This window comes from Chanos chanos, chromosome 3 (genome assembly GCF_902362185.1).
Source record: "Chanos chanos chromosome 3, fChaCha1.1, whole genome shotgun sequence".
Lineage (NCBI taxonomy): Eukaryota > Metazoa > Chordata > Actinopteri > Gonorynchiformes > Chanidae > Chanos > Chanos chanos.
Genome location: NC_044497.1, coordinates 50,583,707 through 50,606,564, shown reverse-complemented (window position 1 = coordinate 50,606,564; position 22,858 = coordinate 50,583,707). Strand labels below are relative to the sequence as shown.

At 38.2% G+C, this 22,858-nt stretch overlaps 4 protein-coding genes across 7 annotated transcripts; 3 read left to right on the top strand and 1 right to left on the bottom strand.

The window, feature by feature from the left end:
- The first annotated feature begins 5 nt into the window (after window positions 1–5).
- vps29 (VPS29 retromer complex component) lies at window positions 6–3,353 on the top strand. Its single transcript, XM_030768657.1, has 4 exons — window positions 6–85; window positions 2,106–2,297; window positions 2,572–2,807; window positions 2,978–3,353. The coding sequence occupies exons 1-4, from the start codon at window positions 83–85 to the stop codon at window positions 3,093–3,095; spliced, it is 549 nt and encodes a 182-aa protein (XP_030624517.1). The 5' UTR covers window positions 6–82; the 3' UTR covers window positions 3,096–3,353.
- A 3,802-nt stretch (window positions 3,354–7,155) lies between these two features.
- On the top strand, window positions 7,156–9,614 carry gpn3 (GPN-loop GTPase 3). 2 transcript variants are annotated; one of them, XM_030769196.1, is made up of 8 exons: window positions 7,156–7,334; window positions 7,614–7,722; window positions 7,874–8,041; window positions 8,149–8,273; window positions 8,514–8,629; window positions 8,745–8,841; window positions 9,045–9,173; window positions 9,320–9,614. In XM_030769196.1, the coding sequence occupies exons 1-8, from the start codon at window positions 7,287–7,289 to the stop codon at window positions 9,380–9,382; spliced, it is 855 nt and encodes a 284-aa protein (XP_030625056.1). In that variant the 5' UTR covers window positions 7,156–7,286; the 3' UTR covers window positions 9,383–9,614. The 2 variants fall into 2 exon arrangements, with proteins under 2 accessions (XP_030625056.1, XP_030625057.1); XM_030769197.1 differs by having other exon boundaries at window positions 7,156–7,349.
- Window positions 9,615–9,923: 309 nt separating this feature from the next.
- Window positions 9,924–12,260, top strand: arpc3 (actin related protein 2/3 complex, subunit 3). The gene is made up of 7 exons (XM_030768680.1): window positions 9,924–10,010; window positions 10,454–10,553; window positions 10,717–10,793; window positions 11,095–11,163; window positions 11,275–11,401; window positions 11,701–11,795; window positions 12,010–12,260. The coding sequence occupies exons 1-7, from the start codon at window positions 10,005–10,007 to the stop codon at window positions 12,070–12,072; spliced, it is 537 nt and encodes a 178-aa protein (XP_030624540.1). The 5' UTR covers window positions 9,924–10,004; the 3' UTR covers window positions 12,073–12,260.
- Window positions 12,261–12,333: 73 nt separating this feature from the next.
- Window positions 12,334–15,887, bottom strand: ube2g1b (ubiquitin-conjugating enzyme E2G 1b (UBC7 homolog, yeast)). 3 transcript variants are annotated; one of them, XM_030768677.1, is made up of 7 exons: window positions 15,816–15,887; window positions 15,456–15,510; window positions 14,580–14,682; window positions 14,390–14,487; window positions 14,084–14,262; window positions 13,815–13,925; window positions 12,334–13,573 (listed from the first exon to the last, which is right to left on the bottom strand). In XM_030768677.1, exons 2-7 carry the CDS (start codon window positions 15,496–15,498, stop codon window positions 13,457–13,459), a joined length of 651 nt encoding a protein of 216 aa, XP_030624537.1. In that variant the 5' UTR covers window positions 15,499–15,510; window positions 15,816–15,887; the 3' UTR covers window positions 12,334–13,456. The 3 variants fall into 3 exon arrangements, with proteins under 3 accessions (XP_030624537.1, XP_030624539.1, XP_030624538.1); XM_030768679.1 differs by lacking the exon at window positions 15,816–15,887 and having other exon boundaries at window positions 13,483–13,573; window positions 13,815–13,929; window positions 15,456–15,569; XM_030768678.1 differs by lacking the exon at window positions 15,816–15,887 and having other exon boundaries at window positions 13,509–13,573; window positions 13,817–13,925; window positions 15,456–15,569.
- Window positions 15,888–22,858: the final 6,971 nt, after the last annotated feature.

Below are 22,858 nucleotides of genomic sequence, written 5' to 3'. Positions count from 1 at the left end.
TGGTTAGTGTTTTGACGTTGGTACGAGAATAAGGTTGTCGTGCGTAAGTGCTTTCCGTGGCCCAGCATAGACAGCAGGAAAAATGGTAAGACGAGAATGTCTCATCAACCATTTATTTGTCTGAAATCTGTGTCGGGTCTTTTGCTTCTGGTATGCGGTTTGCGCAGGAATTTTAAACAGAAGTTAAGCTCCTAGACAAGATGCATCTCAAACTTGTAGCCAGTGCATATGGTAACGTTAAATGATCACATGACTGTGGGGTAGAGTGAGCTAACTGCCAGAACTGACGGTTGGTACAATCATGTTTTCTTCTTAATTTTATACCCCGGTATTTTCTTACTATCCGTTAGCTTTTGTTTTTCAGTTTCTTTTTAAAGTGAGCTTGAGTGAACTGTTATAAAAACATCTGTATAACTTAAGCATACCATTCGCTAGCTAGCATAACGTAGCAAGCTAACATCAGCTTCTTTCTAGATTGATATAAACTGCGCTCGCTTGACATTTAATCCTCAACATTCCGTAGTTCTACAGCATTTTAAATGCTAAGCGTACAAAGAACAACGTGTGATTGAATCTTAATGTTTACCTCGAATGAGATGATGGCAATGTTAGTAATGTGATGGGCTTATGTCTGTAGCTGTTTTGGATTGCAGTTTGACCAAAATGGATTCGTTTTACGAATATTTTTCCGCTCTGTTGCTGTCGGACCAAGACAACGATAGCACTGGCCAAGAGAGAAATGAAAATATAGCCATTCTTGTTTGTGTTGGAGCCAGATTTGTTCAATTCATTGATACAGACACAGAGGAAGTGCTTTGAAGTGACAACTGATACATTTGACCAGGCTAAAAGTGAAGAAAGAAACGGATCCTTCCTCTCAAGATGATTTCCTGGCATACATTTCAAATAGGATGTATGATTGATTGTCGTCCTGTTATGAGAGATGTAGATTGTAACGGTCAAATCAGAAGACACAGCTCACAAAACCATCGTGATCTTACTTAGAATTAAAATGAAAGAAATACTGCCTTGTTCACAGCAAGACTCTGTAAATAATAACCTTGCAGTGTCATAATTGTGATTGGTCCATGCAAAGATCTGTCGGACTGTAACTACCACGTCAAATTTCACCATTCACGCTTACGTGCTAACTACTAACCACTCACTGCTAACCTCTTATTCATCATCACCTAACACGCGTATGATTTATGTTTGAATGGTTCATTTAATATTCGTTTTTTTTTTTCACTTTTTAATTCCTAATTTTAATTTTACCTATTTTTTTTTCTCCTCACATTTTTTGTTTTGTTTTTACAACTTTGATCATGCTTCATCCTGATCTCTCCAAACCCCCTCCCACACCCTCCTTCACCCACTGTATCCCATCCCGTCTCCAATCAACACCTGCATTGTGTTCAGGCTGGTCACAGAGTAAGTGTCCCCACCCCATCTCTTCTCCCACTCACCGCTTTCCAGACCCTTTTCATTTCAGACTAATTTATGACTACCATGTAAAACTGTTCTCTTGGCACTGTTGGAACAACTGGCTGTGTAATTCGGACTTACTACACGTAAGACATGAGGGCAGGAATGATTTGGTATTGTCCTCTAAATCCATCTTGCATGCTAATGCATTGCTTGCAACAATATTAATAAATATACCTGTAGAGAAAAGGGTTTCTGTAGTATTCACACTTATTTGTAGCTTGTGAGCATTGGTATACCTTTGCAAACTGAGACGGTACCTGAATTGTATCCTGTCCATCCATCCCTTCTAACAGATGAAGAATGTGAGCATTATTAATGCTGTGTGTTGTATTTGATTCAATGATGTGTTTGCTATAGGCCCTGTAATACTTACAATCATCAGCCACACTGAATGTTTCATCTAGGTAATTGTTAGTTTGATCAGATCAGCTGTGTGAAAATGACATCTAATTCCACTGTCTGGTTACGCAGCTGCTCCTGAGCATTTAAGTTGAATTGCAGAGTGAGTATCTGAAACATGTTACAAGTGGGAGAGAATCTTTGCCTCTGCCCAGGAGGACTGAGCATTGTTGCCATTCGAATTGTGTTCATGTTAACATGTCCCTCCAAATCTCTAGTTGGTCCTGGTGTTAGGTGACTTGCATATTCCCCATCGCTGCAACTCGCTACCAGCCAAATTCAAAAAGCTACTGGTGCCCGGCAAGATCCAGCACATCCTTTGCACTGGGAACCTCTGTACGAAGGAGAGCTATGACTACCTGAAAACACTGGCCGGAGATGTGCACATTGTCAGAGGCGACTTTGACGAGGTTTATTTGTCATTCTCTCTTCCCACCGGGCCTTTCTTTTGCCAGGCCTGTGTGTGTGTGTGTCTGTGTGTGTGTGTGCGTCTGTGTGTGTGTGTGTGTGTGTGCGAGAACATGCACATGTGTGTTTCCTCTATGAACATGAATCACATGAACATGGATCAATTGAAATATTGTCATGACACAATATTTTCACCCCTTGTAGTGGCATTGCATGAGTAAACAAATAATATTCAATGACGTAACAACTTTTTTTTTTATTTCCTGTGAATCTCAGAACCTGAATTACCCTGAACAGAAAGTGGTAACAGTGGGGCAGTTTAAAATTGGCCTGATTCACGGACACCAAGTGATTCCTTGGGGCGACATGGCCAGCTTGGCACTCTTGCAGAGACAGTTAGACGTGGACATCCTCATCTCTGGTCACACACACAAGTTTGAGGCTTTTGAGAATGAGAACAAATTCTACATCAATCCTGGGTCTGCCACAGGTGCCTACAATGCACTGGAAAGGTAAGAAATCTGTTTTTTTATGCCTTCTCTGCATCTTTCCTGCCTGGTCTGAATAAAAAAAAAAAATATATATATATATATATATATATATATATATATATACACACACTAGACATTTTTAAAGCTTTTAATAAATGTATAATTAATATTTAAAAATTCTCTTTTAACAGCAACATCATACCCTCTTTTGTGCTGATGGACATTCAAGCATCCACGGTGGTTACATATGTTTACCAGCTTATTGGAGATGATGTCAAAGTTGAGAGAATCGAGTACAAAAAGTCTTAATTTGTTGGTCATGAATGAAGGGTTTCTTCATTCAGAAAGTCTATCTTCATTCCTCTCCACCTACAGCACTATCACCATGCTAATGTTGTACCATAAATGTCCAGTCTTTTAAATATAAACACTGTATAATACTATTGGTGTCATCAGCATTTGCTTCAGTGTTCAGTTTTTACAATTTAGCATTGGATGGTCGTATAGAATGCAGTTATTTGCAAAAACCAGTGATTAAATATGTGGTGCCACACTCTCTTTTTTTTTTTTTTTTTTTTTTTTTTTTTTAATTTTAGATATTAACATGTTAAATGTCCTATAAATATATCAAGAATTCCTGTTTGGGCCTTTATTCAGTGCTTATGAAGTCATGTTTCCTAAAATAAAATTGCACAACACAGTGAACGATTGTTTCATTTCTTTTTTTTTTTTTTACGGTAGATGAAGCCGTACCTATTTGAACTAAAAGAAAACTATAAAAGGTTTTCTACATCCATAAGAGGTGATGAGATTTAGAGAATGTTCCAGAGAAGAAGATCTGAATCTGGTTAAAAATCTAGCCCATCATCTGATTTGATATCTTTACAAGTGCCATTTATAAGGTGTTATGTTCAGTGTTCTGCAATATTTCAGGTAGACACTGTATTTGCTCATGTCTAAAGCCAGTCTAAGATATTATGTGTCTGATAAAAAGTCTTCTTCATCAAGAGACAGGGAGCTCATGAAATCAGAAAGGGAATCCTCTTCAGTCTTCTTCCTCAACAAATTATGCTTCGAAGGGCTTGACGCTTGGAAAAAAAAAAAAAAAGTATTGGAGTATGGTAGAAAGGGTGTGACAAGACTGAAAAAGCTTTGCTGTTCCGCTCTCATTAGTCATCATGAAACTTAAGAAATTAATTTAGAAAATGTTTGAATAGTTATGCTATTCAGATTTGAACTTACTATTTGAAGTTGAATGTTTTGTGATGCTGTCACGTGTCCTGAACTCTCTGTACTTCACGTTTGACCTCGATGAACTGTGTGGCATCCTGTGAAATTGGAAAAACAACAAAAAAATATTTTTACTTTTAATGACGTTAACATTTCTCTCTTTGCTTCTCTTTGAGATCCAATGGTTTCACCTTCTCTGGTGATGATCAGTTTTTGGAAGAACAGTTTTTTTAGGGTCTGTTATAGTTCTCTTCTTCTCTGTTTCTCTGTTACTCTTGCTGTTAGTTGTGCTTCTGGGCTGTGCTTCATTCTCCATCCCAAATGGACACGGACTCAAGTCTGGAAAGCTGAAATTCTCATCTTTCTGAGGGTTGAGACCTGTGAGAGAAGAGTTTATGTGGTAATAGACTTGCGTGGCTCCAAAGACATTATTGACTGTTGCTCAGTATACAGTAATCTGAGTTGATGTTTATGTATTTTACCAGTTCTGATGCACCTGTTTAACACATTCAGGTAGTACTGCTTTATGAGTCTCCGAACATATTCACCACTGTGAGTCTCTGCAACAGAGCAAAGGTAACGCTTCTGCCCTGGGGTCAGGCTTGGATGCTGAAATATAAGTTATTTCTAAGTCATTTCTAAGCATATTTCTTTTACGAAGAAAGTAAAATAAGTCATTAGTAAAATTTAATTTTTTATAGCTCACAAATTGCTGTATTGTGACAGGTGATATTATTTCTGAGTAAAAGTTAGCATAAGACTGGTATCAAATGATAGCTGCCACTGAAAGTAGATCCCAGTTTACTTGCAGAAATGGGGCAGTTGTCATAGTTTTAGGAATCTGGATAATGTTGACACACTGGCTCCTTTGAGTCAACTGTGGAAGTGCTGTTTTCTGCTGTGATGGCCCATAGTCTGTAGTCTTTTTCACACCCGAGGCTGCCAAATAAAAGAAATATTTAGTTCAATTTAGTACTGACCGTAATGCTTGTTCACAGTCTCAGAAATAATCAATTAGTCTCTCAGTTGATTTCTGATCACTCTATGACTTAATCATCCAGTCTTGATGGATGACATAATTATGTCCAGGTTTCTGTTGTATTATGCACTGTCCACTTCATCCGCATTAATCTGCTTCAAAGGATGTTACAGATATCCCTTTTTTTTCCATTGCCAAGTCTTACTTTAGCCGCAGAGGAGTGTTACACGACCAATGAGACAGGACTGACAATACAGTTTGCAGTTGTTTATGAAAATAAATTCTAATTTCAAGGCATACACCAGGGTAAACAGTTTGAGATATTGCGAGTGAAAACTTTCCATATGCACTATTTGCGTTTACATTTATGTTCTTTTAATTTGGCAGATGCTTTTCTCCATAGTGACTTATACATGAAACACGTGCAACACATACGTAGCCAAGCCAGCAGTCCTAAAGGAACAGCATTATCCTGTGTCGTTCTGATACAGGTTCTTTGCACAGAGTCACTTTGGGACTCATGCAAATGAGATGGTCTTATGTTGTATTCATTGAGGTCATTGCACAGGAAAGAATCTGGTTTCTTAGCCCATATTGCACAGGTGTAGCGTTTCCCTGGGCTCCACAGCTAAGGGCCCGCCACGTTATCCGTGTGGAAAAAAAAATATCAGGTTCCATCAGAAACTACATCCTAATTTATTGAATCATCAAGGTTTTTGGAAAACTCCTCAAAAAAAAAAAAAGTGGTAGATCCTCATTCCAGTGCTGAAAGGAAATGAATATCTTGAAATTATATTTCTTCAGAGGAAATTTCAACCAGGAAGTTGTTGGTATATGGTGCGTTACGGTATAATACTTGAAATTCATCAATGCTACCCAGTTTGGTTTATATAAACTTCTATTTCTACATGTACTTTGAAAGTACAGTTTCTTAATCGAAGCCCTCTGTCTATTAAGAATTTTAAAAGAGTATCAACGCATTTGTTTTATAATGCAACCAAAATTATATATGAGTGTTGGAAACAAAACATACATACATACATACATACCCATCAGATGAAATAAGAATTCATTTACAAAAATCATTATTTAAAAAAATAATAATACACGTTCATGCATGGTTAGGCTTAAGAATAAGCGTGAAATCCTAACAGCTCAGTGACTGTAACAGAATGAACAAATGGTTGTAACATATACCTGTTCACAATTTCCATTAAAAAAACATTTACTTAATTTATAGACTTAGCGCAAATCATAATGTTAAGACATATCTGGCTTTAAACCTTAAACTTACCGTTCTTTGAATGACTCAGGCTTGACGTCCTAAAAAGGCCGAATAATACATGTTAAATTATTGAAACTTTTAAATTGAAATGATTCAGAGGATAGTTTTGAGGGGATTGCGTTTTGCCCTTCGTTTTATTTTGATAAATTCCAAATACATAATTTTCCACGATAAACATCACAACACATTGCTCTTCAACCCTTGAATGAATCACAGCACGTAATACAAAAGTCTTTTCTTACCTTGATAATGAACGTGAATTCTTTAAAGTTCTTGCGAATCCCCGGGTGTCATATATGTTTTCGACAAATTTCACTTCTTTCTTCATTGTACGTTTTCATACCGAAACAGCTATCTTTCTTTGGCTGCTCAGCCTGCTTGAGTTGAGTCGCATTTACCCTCCGTTACGACTGCGTGATGTGCCCTCCACTGCCCACTAATTGCAACGTCCCGCTGTATCCCTATTTTAGTGAGGGGAGAGGCTGTGTTATCGATGCAAATGCCTGACAATTTCAGTTACTTTGGGAAATACACTTATTTTAAAACCAAAACAACACAAGTAATAAACACTGGAAATGGAAAATGGGATCCTAATCTGACAATAATTTTATGTATGTTGATGTTCCACTTTTATGTTCGACTGACTCGGGGGAAATATGTGAGTGGGTCGATTATTTCATTCAGCACTTTGTAATGTACTATGAAAAGCATAAGACATTCGAATATCTCCAGATCTCATACACTTGCAATATGAAGCCCTCATGTAATTGGGTAGCGGGTGCCGTGCAGCAACAGCATGAGAGACCCACCGATGTGAAGTTGTGCATGGGTTTGTCACCGGACGGCTTCCGTAGTTACAGCCAAGGATGTTGACTTGAGGAGCGTGTGCTTGGTATTAGAGTGTTTCGACATGCTAAAATGAGAACATGTAGTAGTTGGGTTAGTGAAAAGAGGTAGAGAAACAAATTTAAACGTGTTTTTCATAACAAGGGGTCAGAATCGAAAAATGCCTCGCTACGCACAGCTCGTTATGGGGCCCGCTGGAAGTGGGAAGGTAAGCCACAGTACTGTTCTGTGTAGCATAGCAGTTAGCTACAAATGCTAATACACACGTTAAGTACCACATCATTTGCGGGTGGTCGTGGGTTCTTCTATGGATTTAATGTTTTGTGTATTGACTCCTCAGAGTGAAATGTCGTTATTATGGTCCCCAAAAATGACGCCGGTTGGCTATCAACTGTTGCGGCCCGTCCCTCTCAGCCACAACCCTTTGAATAGACTCCGTCCATGTCACATTTATTGCTTCCACACTGCTCTCTGTTTTGTATCGTAGAGTACGTACTGTTCCACTATGGTCCAGCACGCCGAAGCTATGAACCGCTCCGTACAGGTTTTCAACCTTGATCCAGCAGCAGAGCACTTTGACTATCCGGTTATGGCTGGTGAGTATCTTAAAGGTAGTTTATTCACAGTTGTGGTCTTGTGTTCAGCATGATCAGATTCTTTATCATATTGCAATACTAAAAAAAAACTGACAAAACATCTCAGCCCTGAACGTCATTTGTTCAAAATCCAATGTTTTAAAACACACAGATATTCGGGAGCTGATTCAAGTGGATGATGTCATGGAAGATGACTCTTTGAGATTTGGCCCTAATGGTGGACTGGTTTTCTGCATGGAGTACTTTGCCAGTAATTTTGACTGGCTGGAGGAATGTCTTGGACATGTTGAAGATGACTACATACTCTTTGACTGTCCTGGTAAGGTGCTATTGAAACGGGAAGAGACCATATAGAATGGATGGGCATCATATTCATGGTTGTAAACACGGGTTAAAATGCAGAGATGTTATGTTTGTGACTTTCAGGTCAGATAGAACTGTACACTCACCTCCCTGTCATGAAGCAGTTGGTAGAACAGCTGCAGCAGTGGGAGTTCCGTGTCTGTGGCGTCTTCTTGGTGGACTCACAGTTCATGGTGGAGACTTTTAAGGTAGATCAACAGGGCCAGGCTTGGTCTTGAGGGGACCGACTGGACTTACCGTGTGTTTGAGGCCTAAACTCTCATTCAGTACCTTTATAAACATGTTAACACATTTATAAATATGGTATATATGTGGAAATATGTGTTAATATGTGTTTTCCCCTCTGAGTTTAGACATTGCCTATTGCTTTGGTGCTAATGTTATAATTAAAGTGGTGAGAAATATTGATTGCTTTCTCCATTTCTTAGTTTATCTCTGGTGTTATGGCTGCTCTCAGCGCCATGGTGTCCCTAGAAATCCCACAGGTGAACATCATGACCAAAATGGACCTGTTAAGTCCAAAAGCCAAGAAGGAAATTGAAAAGTAAGTATCCGTCTTACATGTACAGCAACATGGTCAGTATATGTTGATTAAAGCCGTCTGTCTGTCTGTCTATTACAAATGCACTGCTAATTGGAGATGTTGATATTTTATACAGATATCTAGATCCAGATATGTATTCAATGATGGAGGATAACTCAGCCACCCTGAGGAGCAAGAAGTTCAGGAAACTTACCAAAGCTATCTGTGGTTTGGTGAGATGCTCATCATCTGTCTTTTTGATACGTGGACGGAGTATATGTCATACATCGTATACCACACTGCAGTTTTTCATGAATCTTAGTCCCAGTAATGAACTATAAAACTACACTAAGTGTAATGCACTCACAATTCATAATTTAGTAATCATCTTTTACACAAGATACGCAGTACTAATCATACATGTTTGTATCTTAAGATTGATGACTACAGCATGGTGCGATTCCTTCCCTTTGACCGGACTGATGAAGAAGGCATCAACATTGTCCTGCAGCACATTGACTTCTCCATTCAGTATGGTGAGGACCTCGAGTTCAAGGAACCCAAGGTAAATATTATATTTTTGGTATTCATGGATGTTTCATGTTGATCACTGAATGAGCAATATTGGCAGTCTTTTTGTATGCTGGATGGTTGTATGAATTTTGGTTTCCAATCTCGATTGTTAGACTAACCTGGGTGTCTTTATTTTAGGAAGGAGATGAGGACCCCAGCACTGACTATGATGAGCTCTTCCAAAGCAAGGCAGATTCCTGAATCTGTGTCCCAAATGGATGCTAAATTAAATATAATGTGGAATTGAAAAATAGAGACAATAAGAGATTGTAATTTTGGAATAGAGGCAAACATCTAATGGAAAACGGCTAGTTTGGGGAATTTTGATATTTTTTTTTCACAATACCGTCATCTTACCATGGTTTGGAACTATTTTAATATGACATGCTTTATGTTTTTTATTTGTTTATGCTCCAGATGTAATATTAGAGATGTAAAAAATACATATTTTTCCAATAAACTTCGTCTTTTGTGTGTTGTATTTGTGATCTCAAAAATGTTTCATTGCAGTGAGAATATACTGCCTCTAAGAAATTTTATTTTTTCAGATTGGACATGGTCATCATTATATATTTGTAACTGGACAACAAAATATGAAAATCGTTATTTTGTTGTATTGCATGGTCCGAGGAGCACTCTAGAAATGGGAAATGACTCTTTATCTCCGCCTAGCGGACAAATGTGTTAGTTAGAATGGAATTTACCAGTGCACAGCACAGAGACACTTCCTGTATTACTGTGCTGGATGGGACAGCGGAAGCAGCGTCTCGAAGCGCTGACATTTTCAGTCTACTTGGTGAAATTGGCGAAATAATTTATCAAAATGCCGGTAAGTCAGTTGTCCCTTTGTCTACACGTTTCGTTGGTTTTAAAAAAGCTATGGACAGAAATTGATTTTGCACGAATGTTGAAACAGCGTGTTTCCTAAACGCCCGGTTCTCTTTTCCATTTAGCTAGCTCACGATAGTCTTTCAAGCGAGAGTATATGTGACAGTACCTCGTTAACTTGTAATAAAATGTTGTTTTGGCATAATGTGTTAGAAGTGGTAGCAATAGTCAATAAGAAATATATTGTGCACTGCATTACGAAGACAATTGTTTCGATGCTCCGTAGCGTGGTAAACAGAAACAGCGGTGTTTGTGGCCTCCGCTACATTGAGTCGCTTTACTGAATTATTCAACTTAACCACGCATATCTGTTCTTCCACATCACGATACTCATCATTATTCTCATTCTATGTATATGCTGTGTCTGCTTTCTTTTTTGTTCAGGCTTATCACTCTAACTTAATGGATTCCGACACCAAACTGGTGGGAAACATGGCATTGCTGCCCCTTAAAACTCAATTCAAAGGACCTGCGCCCAAAGAGAGTATGTTGTATCAGTAAATTGACTGTAAATAGCCTATGATTTTTTTATATCTGCTTGAATATTCTGTGGTGCAGAAGAATACGTGCAAGATTCTTCCTTAAATGGTCATGAAAAAACGATGATACTCAATCAGCTGGTCATACTTTCCTGTTTCCTCCTTCAGCCAAAGATACAGACATAATTGATGAGGCCATCTACTATTTCAAAGCCAATGTTTTCTTCAAGAACTATGAGATTAAGGTAAGGGGCTGCTGCTGAGCTTGCGAACAGAAAAAAAAAAAAAATGACTTCATGCCTCAACCTGTTCTGCCTGCCTACTTCAGAGCTATGTGGTTTTGTAATAGTTTGACATCCAGGTTGTCTTTGGTCTGCAGAAATGTTAGCAATTACTCTGATTTTGCGTTGTTCTTTCATTTATTGAAAAATTAGAGACAGTGTGGTTGTGTTAATGCAAATCACGCTTTAGTGATTGATTTCAGTGTATTTTTCAAATGTTTTAGTTTCTGTTTTTTATGTTTGTTTGTTTGTTTTTGTTGTTTAGAACGAAGCTGACCGCACACTCATCTACACCACGCTGTACATCTCTGAGTGTCTAAAGAAGCTACAGAAGGTAACTGCGCATAAACATGTGTCGTCATGGCTAAAGTGGTGTGATACATGTGAAAGGATTTATTGGATTAAATACAGTGTAATCAAATCTATCATTCTGAATGATTTACAGTGCAGCTCTAGAGGTCAGGGGGAGAAGGAGATGTACACACTCGGAATCACCAACTTCCCCATTCCAGGAGAGCCAGGCTTCCCTTTGAATGCCATGTATGCCAAGCCCTCTAACAAACAGGAGGAAGGTACCACCAGTTCAGTTTAAATTAGTCTGTTTGTCTTTCTTTTGGCCGAAGAAAGAGTACAATATAAAAATGAACTTTTAACAGCTTACAACTAAGAGTTTCTTGGCCTTCTGTTTCACTGCACATTGACTGAAGCCCTGGCAGTTCATGAATGAAAAGTCAACAGTGTTGCTGTAGCAACTGTGTTGTTTCATTCATCAGGTCTTTAGGAAACACAGACATATCCTTTTGGTGAATAACTACTTGTGCAACTGTATCCCCGTTACTGATGCAATGATTTCTTCCATTTTGCGGAGCAGAGACCATGAGGGCATACTTGCAGCAGATTCGACAGGAGACTGGCTTGAGGTTGTGTGATCGAGTGTTTGACCCTCAGACAGACAAGCCAAGCAAGGTGAATTAATAAACAGACAGACGATATTAATAAACGACATTTAAGAGACAGATTCATTACGGGTGCAGAATTGTATACATTTCAAGTGCTTCAGTTTAGTCAAATGTCTGCAACATGTTTTATCATTAGTAAACAATAGTAATCAAAGGCCTAAAGATTTTTGCTCACAGTTTAAAATGAAGGCTAACTGTGATTGTGACTTTGTCTCTTTCAGTGGTGGCTGTGCTTTGTAAAGAAACAGTTCATGAACAAAAGCCTGTCTGGCCCCGGTCAGTGAACTGCATCTCAGGATGTCTCCCGGTACTACGTGTGCGAATCAACAGTTGAGCTTTCTTGTCTTTTGTGCGAATTTGTTTGCTACCCGATGTCGGATACAGAGGATTTTTATACTCTGGATACTAAGTCCAGCATTTTTGATTGACATTTTAAGAATTATGTCAAACTAGGAACAAAAAAAAAAAATAAACTCAAAATAAAATACATCTGGTATGTATTCATTCATGCGTGGTAAACACACCATCACTTCAGTGTTGCTTTTAAATTACTATTATTCCTTTATTTGTCTCAAAACAACTTGTGGTTTAACAGTGATTGCAGCTGTACAGTCAACAAAGGTAAAATAGATGTCATCAGCTATGCTCAACATTTGAAATCTCAGTGACTAGAAAATGTGATTTATGTTTGACTGTAGGTTAATTAGTAAAATATATTCAATAAGTAGTTGACAACGAACTCTTACATCATTGCGTCCCCATATTGAACATGGCGGACCGTTAGTTTGTTTGTTAGTCATTTATTGCTTGCTTTGAATAATGTTTTGCATCAACAGAGGTTGCAAAGATCTTTCTCTTCATTAAAATATTAAGCAGGCGATATCCTGCATACCATCATAATAGCTCTTTTTTGTTTGTTTTTTACCACACCAGACATCAGTCAGACCTTGTAAACATGTAAGACAAACACTACAGTTTAATTCATGGGAATATGTGGCAGTGGGCAAAGGGAGGGTGGAGAAAACAAATAACAATTTTGAGGAGAATACACCTGAAGTGAGACTCTACAAAATTAGAGGTTAAAACACCGGGGAACAAATGAACTGATTGACATTGCAAACGTACGGTTACATCATATATACATTGATGAAAAATACAGTATCCAAGCTTACATTTTTATACAAAAAATATTCTCTGTCCCTCATGCAAATATGTAACTTTTTGGTTTGTCCAAAAAAAAAAAAAAAAAATTAGGAGAAGGAACATCCTGACAGACTTGACATCACTGAAACAGTTTCCTTCCTTACAGGAAAACAAATTAAGGCAGCAAAGAACAAGTTCACCCCTTGAGGGACTTTAGCGGTATACTTATCAGGAGGTTGGAACTGGATTAAATAACAGTGAGAAGGGCTAATCAGCGTTTGTCCAAATCTCTACTGCTTCTGTTAGAATGGACACAGAGCACTCTAGAATTGCATAAGAGACCTTGTTCGAAAGATGATGGCTCAGTGGCAGGTAAAAAAAAAAAAAAAAAAAAGCAAGTCAATACACAAATAACATGCAATACATCGTCATGATTCAGATAATAAATAAATCAGACACACACCTCAGAGTGGAAAAACTTAACAACTCCAAAAAACGTGATTGCTCTCACACATTCAGTAGAAATCAAATAATCCTATTGTCAAAAATGGCTGGCTTTGCTTCCGTCTCCCTATTAGCAAATAACTGGTGCAAAGTTGACTGAAGACTGACGAGACTTCCTTCCAATTGTTCACTGATTGACTGAAAGAAAATTTTAAAATGTTATATTTTCCAGTGTGAAGCATCCAGCACAGAACAAACAGTTGGCACACATAACTTAATATACTTGCAATGCTCAAACATTAAAATGAATATTCTATCTTGCCACTGAACCAGTAAACTGCTAGTGATGTAAAGAGGCAGAGAGGCATACATATCATAAGATTCTCAGCTACATTATAATGAATGGAAGACAGAGTTACAATAAGATGACAGGCCTCACACTATAAAACTGTCCCGCTGATGGAGGCCTAATCAAATGCCATCTCCTGGCTTTTTCGTACACAGCGAGCCACCTTCCTCTTGAATTCACCGTTGGGATCCTCTCTCCATTCTTTCTGTTATGCAAATGCAGGTTGGCATTAGAGTTATGAACATCCATACGAGTCTACACACACACACACACACACACACACACACACACTCCATTATTGTCTTTTTCTGCGATTACGGTCATAAAATATACATTCAGAACTTGTCGTCTGGACTTACCGCTGCATCCACATTGGCAGGAGAGTCACCATTAGGGTCTGCCAGCATGGAGATGACGCTAATCATGATTGTCTCTACTGTGTGAATAGGTAACCAACGCTCTTCTGGTTTCTCGTAGCCGTACTTGTCTTCTCCTGGCTCATGCAGGATGGAGATACACACGTCCCCATTCTTTGCCACTGGGAATGTTAAAAATGGCAAAGTTAAAACTAGCCGACGAGCTGTTTCAGATCCTTCTGATAAGTCTTTAAATAAAGAATTCCGTTGCCATAGCGGTGGGCTCTGACATTTTACAAACACGCTTACCATTAGGGTGCCAGATTTCAGTGATAAACCTCATCTTAGGGGGTCGCAGAGGGTAGTCATGAGGAAAGTTTAGATGTGCTTTAAAAAATCCTCCCTCACTGAAAAGGAAATTGCACTTAAGAAAATCGAAGAAGGCAAGTGACAGCAGTATGATATGTTCAGCATAATATTCTTTGAAATGAGTACTTACTACAAGGTGTCCTGTGGCCCAATAACGACAACCTCCCATTGGTAGATGTCATCATCGTCGATTAAGCCAGCAGAAAAACCCTCAACTGGATTTTTGTTCAGCTCTATAACATGTCGACATTAAGACGATGTAAACCAACGATTCTGTATTCCATATGGCTTAATGCTTGCCACCTTGAAATAGTGTAAATCAGTGGACATGAGCTAGTCAAATTACTCATATGTAAGGCTGGAAAACAAACGCCACACTGTTTATAACTGTTAATGTCATCCAGCACTGTAAATTAACACGTGTCCTTCTGCCCAAGCACAGCTAACCTAGTTTTGATGTTCACTTAAACTTGGAAGCTAGCCTGAAGTTAGCATTGCAACTTAGCTAACTTTTGATCTTAGCTGCAAGTCTCCCCCAAGAAAAGTGAAGTTATTTTCGTTTACTACATAAGATAACACTTAAAGTTAACAAATACATAACAGAGACTACAGTCAATACAAAACCTGATCACAAAAGACGAGTGACTAACAAACTGTGGGATAATCGAAACCAGGCTCTGAGGAAAGCTACCGCTACGTAGCTAGCATTATTAGCTGTTCCAACGCTTTATGTGCGTCAACAGTACGCTCACAGACAATGTAAAGCTTGTTGGCCTTGTACTGCAAAACTCTACATCGCTGTGAAATCTCAGTATATACAAAATACTTTCGGTCATATCGGTGATTCGATGATGGATTGTAGGTCTATGAACAGAACTGACTTGCCAGCCATGTACACTCTTGACATATTTCTTTGCAAGCTAGTAAGCTAGCTATCTGGCCAACAACGTAAACCTAAAGGTAAATAATTCCATCTATTTTAGCGAAGGGAATAACATTTTGTTACCTGCCAGCTGTTTTCGAAGAAGCAGAGATGATTGCTCAGTCATTTTGCAATAAATCTGAAAACAGATGGTGGGGAAATAGCACAGTTATACACGGCTGTGTTCAGTTTGGGCTTCTCTCGGCTGTTTACTGGATACCTTGCAGCCTGTCACAAACTGTGCGCAGGATTTCTAGCGTTGGCTAACATAGAAGCCCCACTTTTTTAACGCTTAGCATGCGCTCCTCTTTCAGAGTACGGACGGCCCTGTTCGGTAATACGCGTTAATATTCGCCTAATTTCTTATACAATAAAGTCGGGTTTTTACTTGATTAATATGGTTTACAGGCGGTTGGATATCCAAAAGATTTCTGTCAACCTTACCCTTTTTCACACAGGCAATTATTTGATTTGCAACGAGACCGCTGGTTCTGTGCGACGGACAGTAGACTCGGGATCAGAGTTACCAGTCCTGTTACTCATTTAAACCGCTGGAAGACAGAGGGTTCCACTGATCTGAGTTTAAGAGCTAAAAACATACAGTATTTGCCTTGTAAATGAAATGTTTCAAATTGCTGCACCGTCAATAAGTTAAGTCATTAATGTCCCAGTGTATATAGAATGTATTGTCACAAAACTTTTTTGTCACTTCATCCTTTACATTAATATAACAAGTTGTTTTTTGAAAGGCTTAACAACAGGGTTTGTTTCCCTGTGTTATGTGGGAAGATTTAGCAGTTATTTACAGCTTATTTTTTTCCAGATTTAAAACCCTGCAAAGCCTTGTACAGCAGTTCTAAACCTGAGCATCAACAGAAGATATTTAACCATTAAATATCTGATATCTGTATTTCATTTTTCATCTCATTTCAAAATGAATATGTAGTAATTGAGTAAATATTTGATTTACACCTAAGTATTTTTCTCATTTGTGTTGTACTACCGATAAAGTATTTTGAGTCTTTTCAGCCACCATAATTAAATGTGGATTGCTGACATATGGCCTAACATTCTTTCAAATGTTAGACTTCAGAATTTTGTTTTTTAATTTCTCTCACTTGACCTGAGACAATGAACCGAAATAGAATTAAAAATTTAACTTAACACACTTTAAACAGAACTGAAATTTTAACTTAAAAATTTGAACTTCCCAAGATTTAAAATATGACTAATATATTTCTTCACACATTTCTGGTTCATAGAAAATTATTTTTGAACCATACGTGTATGTGTATAGTTCAGAAATGCATTTTATTTTGCTTTCGCTAGTCATTATATGTGCATTTAAAGCACAAATTTAATAATATACCCAGAGAGTGAACTTTATGTTCACTCATGTTTGTGGAATTAAAAAATAAACAAACAAAAAAAAAAACAGAACAACAACAAAGCATTACAGCCATTATACACACAGGTCACAGAGTTTGATGTTTGGTTCACACGAGCAGTGTAGGGAAAAGGAAATCCCCCCTTTTTGGTTTTCATATTTTGTAAATTATCTTACGTTTTCTGCCACATGAATGATTCCTCATTTGGGTCTTGGATAGTCTTCAGCATCTGAGTAAGTCATGGTTTTTACAGTAGGCCATCACAATTCTTTTTCTTTATCATACATCTTAATAATCATAATTATGTTTATTTTAAAATTAAGGTAGGACGTCGCAGTTGTTTTTCTTCATCGTAGATCTTAATAATCATGAATCTAGTCACATTGTTTTATAATGACAAGATCCTCATTGCTTACATATTGTTGTGGAACTCAAAAAATGTTCTCAAGTAGATGTAATAATGAAAAACAGCCCCTAGATGGCAGTGTCATTATTCAAAGCTCTCCTCATGCGTGCTGCTATGCAATGTAATGGCAAATTTAAGCCACTTTGTCTTGCAAGATACATTTTTAAAACGTGTTGTTATGACTCTTTAAATTACAATAACGGTCGTCAAGAGAAAACTACACACACACACACAACATGCATCAGTATCTATTTCAACACGATTCCTCTGAAACCAAGAGGACATGCGCAGTCTCATTTCCCTCTATCTTCTATCTTGAGAGCTTTACTATCTGCCTGACATGCCAGATTCTTACATCTGCTTTTTTACAGCACCTTATAAGGCCGACATCTGGCCTGCGGCCCAGAGGCCGACACCAAACATAGACTGAATATGGGAAATGGTTGTTAGCAGTTACATTCTTCATCCATGAAACTAAAACAAGAGGATAGGTTTTAGAAATAAACATCCAAGATTAGGTGACAAAAAAGGGAATTTGTATATCATTTTGTCTGTTTTCTGTGAATGGGAAAGAACACGCTACAGCATTAATATTTGACTTTGAGGCAGATGAACATTTTTGTAATGCAACACCACACAAATAATCTTATGGTGAGTGGATTGCTATGGAGTTTGCCTCCTGTAGCCATAACCGCTTGGCTTCACATGGTATCTGTAATTGGAATGTTGGGTCTGACCTCTTATATGAAATCAGTCAATCAAATCATTATAAAAAAGACTTTCATACTGGCCCCACTTACTTTGAACAGGTCACACACATACATATTTATTGTACGGTTAAATGCTGCATTTTAGGACAAACGATAACAGTCTTGATGAAATCCCATTTTAAATCAATACTATGTGTCAGAAAACAGTGCCACTGATTATTTAGTCACTGTTTGGAATGGTGCTGATTAATGTTCAAATGTCGGTTGAGGAGGACCTTTATTACTCAAAGCCTTATCAGAAAGTGTTATAGTACATGATCATTGTTACAACCAATCTTATTTTATAACCAAGCCTTGCCTTTTCTTCTTTCAATGACTAATTCTAACAAATGATTTTAACAGCCTTCACATTGATAACTTAGATAAGACTATGTGGTACGTAAGCATCATTTTAATGAGCACTGTCCTGAGTGGCTGACTTAGCTTGTGCCACTCCATGACCTTGTGCAATTAAAGTGCCAATCATTCTACAGTGATAAATGCACTGCTGTTGGCTCATTTGACCTTTCTGTGAGAAAAAAAAAAAGCACTTGTAAGCAAATTACATTTCGTGAAGCTTACTGAACGTTACCTTATCCTTTCAAGAAAATGCTTAGTTTCTCTTGTCTACCTTGTTTTAAAGTAGTGTCACTAAAGGCTTGCAAACCACGCGGAATTTATGTGATATTGTAGCTAGAGCAATGCATGACGAGTGAGAAAAAGAGTATGTTGTAGAACATAAGCTTGCATGTAGTGAATCTTGCTGTTAGACTGAGTCAACCTGAGGATATTTTTTACATAATATTCAGATGTTTAAAATGATGTATTATTGTATAGGTCTCTCTAACTATCAGTCTAACATTTTTGGTTTTTGCCTTGGACTCATATGCTTGAAATGTTTTGCGAAAATGTTCTGAGAGGTTTTGATTTCATCTGTTTAGCAGATAGGCACATTTCATCATCATACTTGTACTGATGTTTCAAGTACTTGTTTTAGGTTGAGAGGGAATTAATTACAGATGCATTAGATATCTACCTGTCCTGTACTAAAAGAATAGACATTCCTGATGCTAACTGTGCAAAGCTAAAATCTCACACAAGCTGAAGTGTGGTAGCTTCTCTAACACATGTTTTTTTTTTTTCCTCCAAGAAACCATCTATGTATCTGTCAGCTGAGAGTCCTTGTCTGATCACATCATGTGCTTCCATTCATAATCTCAACATTGTATTCCATTCAAGTAAGCCTCTGGACATAAAATAAACATTTCTGTACCGATGAATGGAAACGATGAAAAAGAGCATATGACATTAGAAAAAAATATATATATGAGTGTTAACAGTATGGGCATGCTGGCAAGATACTGGACCGCGGGTACGGTTCTTTTTTTCTTTTTTTTTCAGTAGCCTATTTCACACTTACATAAAAGCTGTTCAAATTGATTTCAACAATTTAATCATCAGCGATGCAAACTAGGTCAATACTCTCCTTCATTCTCCTTCTCAAACTCATGTGAACTACATAAAGCAGGCTAAAAACGAGGGATTGATCTTTTTTTCTTTTTTGGTTGGGTATTTCTTTGTTTTAAATAGCCTGTGTGGAAATAGAAGCGATGGACGTTGACTTGCGTACAAAAAGATAACCCAGAGGGGCCCTGGCGCTAGAGGAATGCGTAGATGTTACAAATGTGTCGCGGGCAAAAACGTGTTTGCTTGCCCCAGTCACCTAGCCTCAAACCAAACGTGCGAATACAGTTAAAGAACACGTGAAGCTGTTTACACGCAGCGACAGGTGACTCGGGTGACTCAACTGACAGGCTCGTGATCAAATACAGACATGAAAAGACAATGTAAACGGCGTACTTGATTTGCTGTTACACGTTCATTTATTCCACTCTGTAATGAGATATTTTCACAGATAATAATACCCTGACAGATTTTCATTTGAATTCTCAAAAACCCCAATTTTCATTCATTTTCTGATTGTCAGCACATTTATTTGGTCACATTATTTGCTTAGAGATACTGACCTTCCCAAATGCGACACGTTACCTAATATTTGTTCCTTCCTATTTGTTAAATATATATATATATCCTTTTTTTTTTAGAAACAGGCACACACAGTGATTGACGTGTTGCTAGCCTTATTTTAGTGGTAACATCTGGTACCGTGGCGCTATCCTTGTTTGACAGGAAGCAGAGATACTGATTAGAGGTGTATGTGTAAAACGTGTAGATGACATGAGCAATTAATCTCTTTGACTTCACATATACCTGCTGGGTCTCAGATATAGTGTCTCACATCACTAAAAGCAACAGATAGTTACAAGGTTTTAATCATTCTGGTTTAAAGATACAAATTTTACCTTTCTTGGCTGTTCTGTTCTGCTTCCATGATACTCAGACAGAAAGTAGGCTTTTTGTAAATATCCCCAAGCCATCCACACATTTTAAGACAGAGAATAGTAAATGAATTGATATTAAACGTGTTTTTCAGGGGTGTAAAAAACACTGCCCAGTTGACTCGTTGTGTACTTTCACATTGTTTAAAGACTGTACCATTAAGAAGTTGTTTATTCAAAAACGTATGATGTGTGTTATTAATGTTCAGCTTTAATATGGTCTTGAATCCATCTGCAAAGAGTGTATTGGGGTAGATCTCCATGACAACCCAACACTGGAAAAACTAATCTGCCTCTCTCATATCCTTTTTATCTGCGCCTGTAGTGTTACAGAGTAGTCACAGACCATTTTTCCTCTAGCGAGTCTAAATTAATCCTGTAATTTGTTTCCCCAGTCTTCCTTTTCATCAGAGGGACAGCAGACACACAGAGAAGGAGTCTTATCTCAGTGTCCAAATATAACCATTTTTTTTTTTTCAGTAGATACAAGCAGACACTAGACACAGAGATCGTCTCCTTGCATACCCTTCACACAGTACTGGGGGCACAGGCTGAACAGGAAAACAGATGCATCATTTCTGCACCTCAGCTGTAAACGTATTTACAAGATCTTACTGATTTCAAACAAATACAGAAAATCACAAGCATCTTAACCGTTTTGTCATTGGTTATGTCTTTACATATATGCTACTGACTTTTTCCAGAAGCCGTACTGCAGTTTGGACAGACATTACAGTGTATTCATTTTGATCAGCCCTTTTAAATTTTTCTCTGTACGGCCCTTTCATCATTTTCAAAGCTACGAAAGTCTTGGACGGATAAGAACTCGGTTCCTCGTTTTATATCTAATAAGTTTTCTAACTGTAACTGCAGTGTACGCGGGTCATCTCTCACACTTTCCTGTCTCTGGCATCTTAAGTGAGTCCTGAGGACAGACAGTATGGCTACCTGCCCCCCCCCCCGCCATCTACATACACCCCTGATACACCCCCCCGGACTCATGTGCAGCAGTCTCTAGTTTCAATCCCCTATCCAAAGCTGTACTGGTCAGCAGCTGGAGCAAAAGGCACAAACCACACGAACCATTGTAGCAGTTTATGTGGTCACTGGATTCTGATCTCCACTGAGGAGTTCAGAGCTTTGTGTATTCCTGTCTATTTTAGTAACAGGCCTGCTTTCAAAAACTGAAGGCTGATAATCTACCATTAATAATATGCAATGAGTGTGTTTGTTCCCTTAAATCATGCATAATGTTCATTCCCTGCTATATTGATTCTAGGTTTCCTTTTCCTTCAATATTCCAGTAACAGCTTGACAAATCCTCTAAGCTATTGGAAGACTAGTTCCTATCTCCTATCTCTACAAACACGTAAAACAGCGGAAATATTTAATAGAATTTCACTAGTCAAATACTCTCATTAAGCTGGAGAGGCACACAGTGATAGTTCCGCTGACAGGCATTAAATTGGGTTAATGATATTCGAACAATTCATCTACATTTACTGTTTTCTATCAAGCTGAGATAGGACAATGCCTTGTCATGAAGATGCTGCTAGCAACAGCTATTTACAGAGACATCCATTGTGACCTTGAGTAGAGGAGTCTGGAAGTTTTGAAACTGACAGAACAGTTATTGTGAAGGCATGTGACAGCTCCTCTTTCTCCTCAAGAAAGCATGAAGCTAACTGTCAGCAAATAGTAAGGGTTTTATCAAGGGTGTCACTGGATCAGAGACATGCTCCTATATCTACAATAAGAGGCCAGCAATAAGAGACACGCTGAAAAACTTTTAGTATTATTTTGATGAGCTCCTCACAAAACTCTACCCGAATCAGACTTCTACATTTGAGTCATCATTACAGTCAATAAATAGAAGCCATATCCCTGAACAAGCCTTAAGACTGAGACAAAAGCACATAATGGAAGCATCTGACTTTCTCATTCAACTAAACTCACTCACTGTTAAACTATTAGATCTAAAGCCCTAACAAATGGAGTTTACCTGACGTCTCAAGGCGTCTCAAGTGTCTTCACTGACAAAATATAAGAACCAAATTCGAAGTCTTTGCAGAGAGAATGTCTTCCAGTCACTGTGCAGTGTTTATGGAAGGATCACTCCCAACGGACTGTAAATATTGCTTAATATTACTCTTTACGAAGAAAGTTACAATACCTTCAAGGAAGACACCCTCTACTGGTAACTGCTTGCGGCCATGTGACCAAGAACAGAAAGGGGAAAGTCAGATAACAGCATGTAGCCCCAGTCGATATAGTAAACGTGTCCTTTTTAAGAGGTAATTATTTTCCCTACGTGTTTTAGACATAAGTTGATTCAAATCGGTTGAGCTTTTTACGCAGTGCCATGCGTGTCTAAACCAATCTTGATCGTGTTAACAGGAAAAGGTCACCTGATCCATTCGAGGAGACGAGACAGCTTGGGAAGAAACGGGATTTCCGGAGTGTGTCCAGCCAATGAGCGCATTCCACATGCGGACACAGAACAGTGCATGCGGATCAGTCGAGAAAGCGAGCAGTGAAACGCGAT

What these genes read in the sequence shown, in the direction of transcription:
- vps29 (XM_030768657.1), top strand. An exon ending in TCAGAGGCGACTTTGACGAG is followed by an intron (nt 2,298 to 2,571) that starts GTTTATTTGTCA and finishes TGTGAATCTCAG; the next exon opens with AACCTGAATTACCCTGAACA. An exon ending in GCCTACAATGCACTGGAAAG is followed by an intron (nt 2,808 to 2,977) that starts GTAAGAAATCTG and finishes CTCTTTTAACAG; the next exon opens with CAACATCATACCCTCTTTTG.
- gpn3 (XM_030769197.1), top strand. Translation starts at nt 7,287, where the DNA reads ATGCCTCGCTACGCACAGCTCGTTATGGGGCCCGCTGGAAGTGGGAAG. An exon ending in CATACTCTTTGACTGTCCTG is followed by an intron (nt 8,042 to 8,148) that starts GTAAGGTGCTAT and finishes TGTGACTTTCAG; the next exon opens with GTCAGATAGAACTGTACACT. An exon ending in CCAAAGCTATCTGTGGTTTG is followed by an intron (nt 8,842 to 9,044) that starts GTGAGATGCTCA and finishes TTGTATCTTAAG; the next exon opens with ATTGATGACTACAGCATGGT.
- arpc3 (XM_030768680.1), top strand. An exon ending in GTCTAAAGAAGCTACAGAAG is followed by an intron (nt 11,164 to 11,274) that starts GTAACTGCGCAT and finishes AATGATTTACAG; the next exon opens with TGCAGCTCTAGAGGTCAGGG. An exon ending in CTCTAACAAACAGGAGGAAG is followed by an intron (nt 11,402 to 11,700) that starts GTACCACCAGTT and finishes TTTGCGGAGCAG; the next exon opens with AGACCATGAGGGCATACTTG.
- ube2g1b (XM_030768677.1), bottom strand. Translation starts at nt 15,498, where the DNA reads ATGACTGAGCAATCATCTCTGCTTCTTCGAAAACAGCTGGCAG. An exon ending in GGGCCACAGGACACCTTGTA is followed by an intron (nt 14,488 to 14,579) that starts GTAAGTACTCAT and finishes TTTCCTTTTCAG; the next exon opens with TGAGGGAGGATTTTTTAAAG. An exon ending in CAGCGGGACAGTTTTATAGT is followed by an intron (nt 13,574 to 13,814) that starts GTGAGGCCTGTC and finishes ATTTTCTTTCAG; the next exon opens with TCAATCAGTGAACAATTGGA.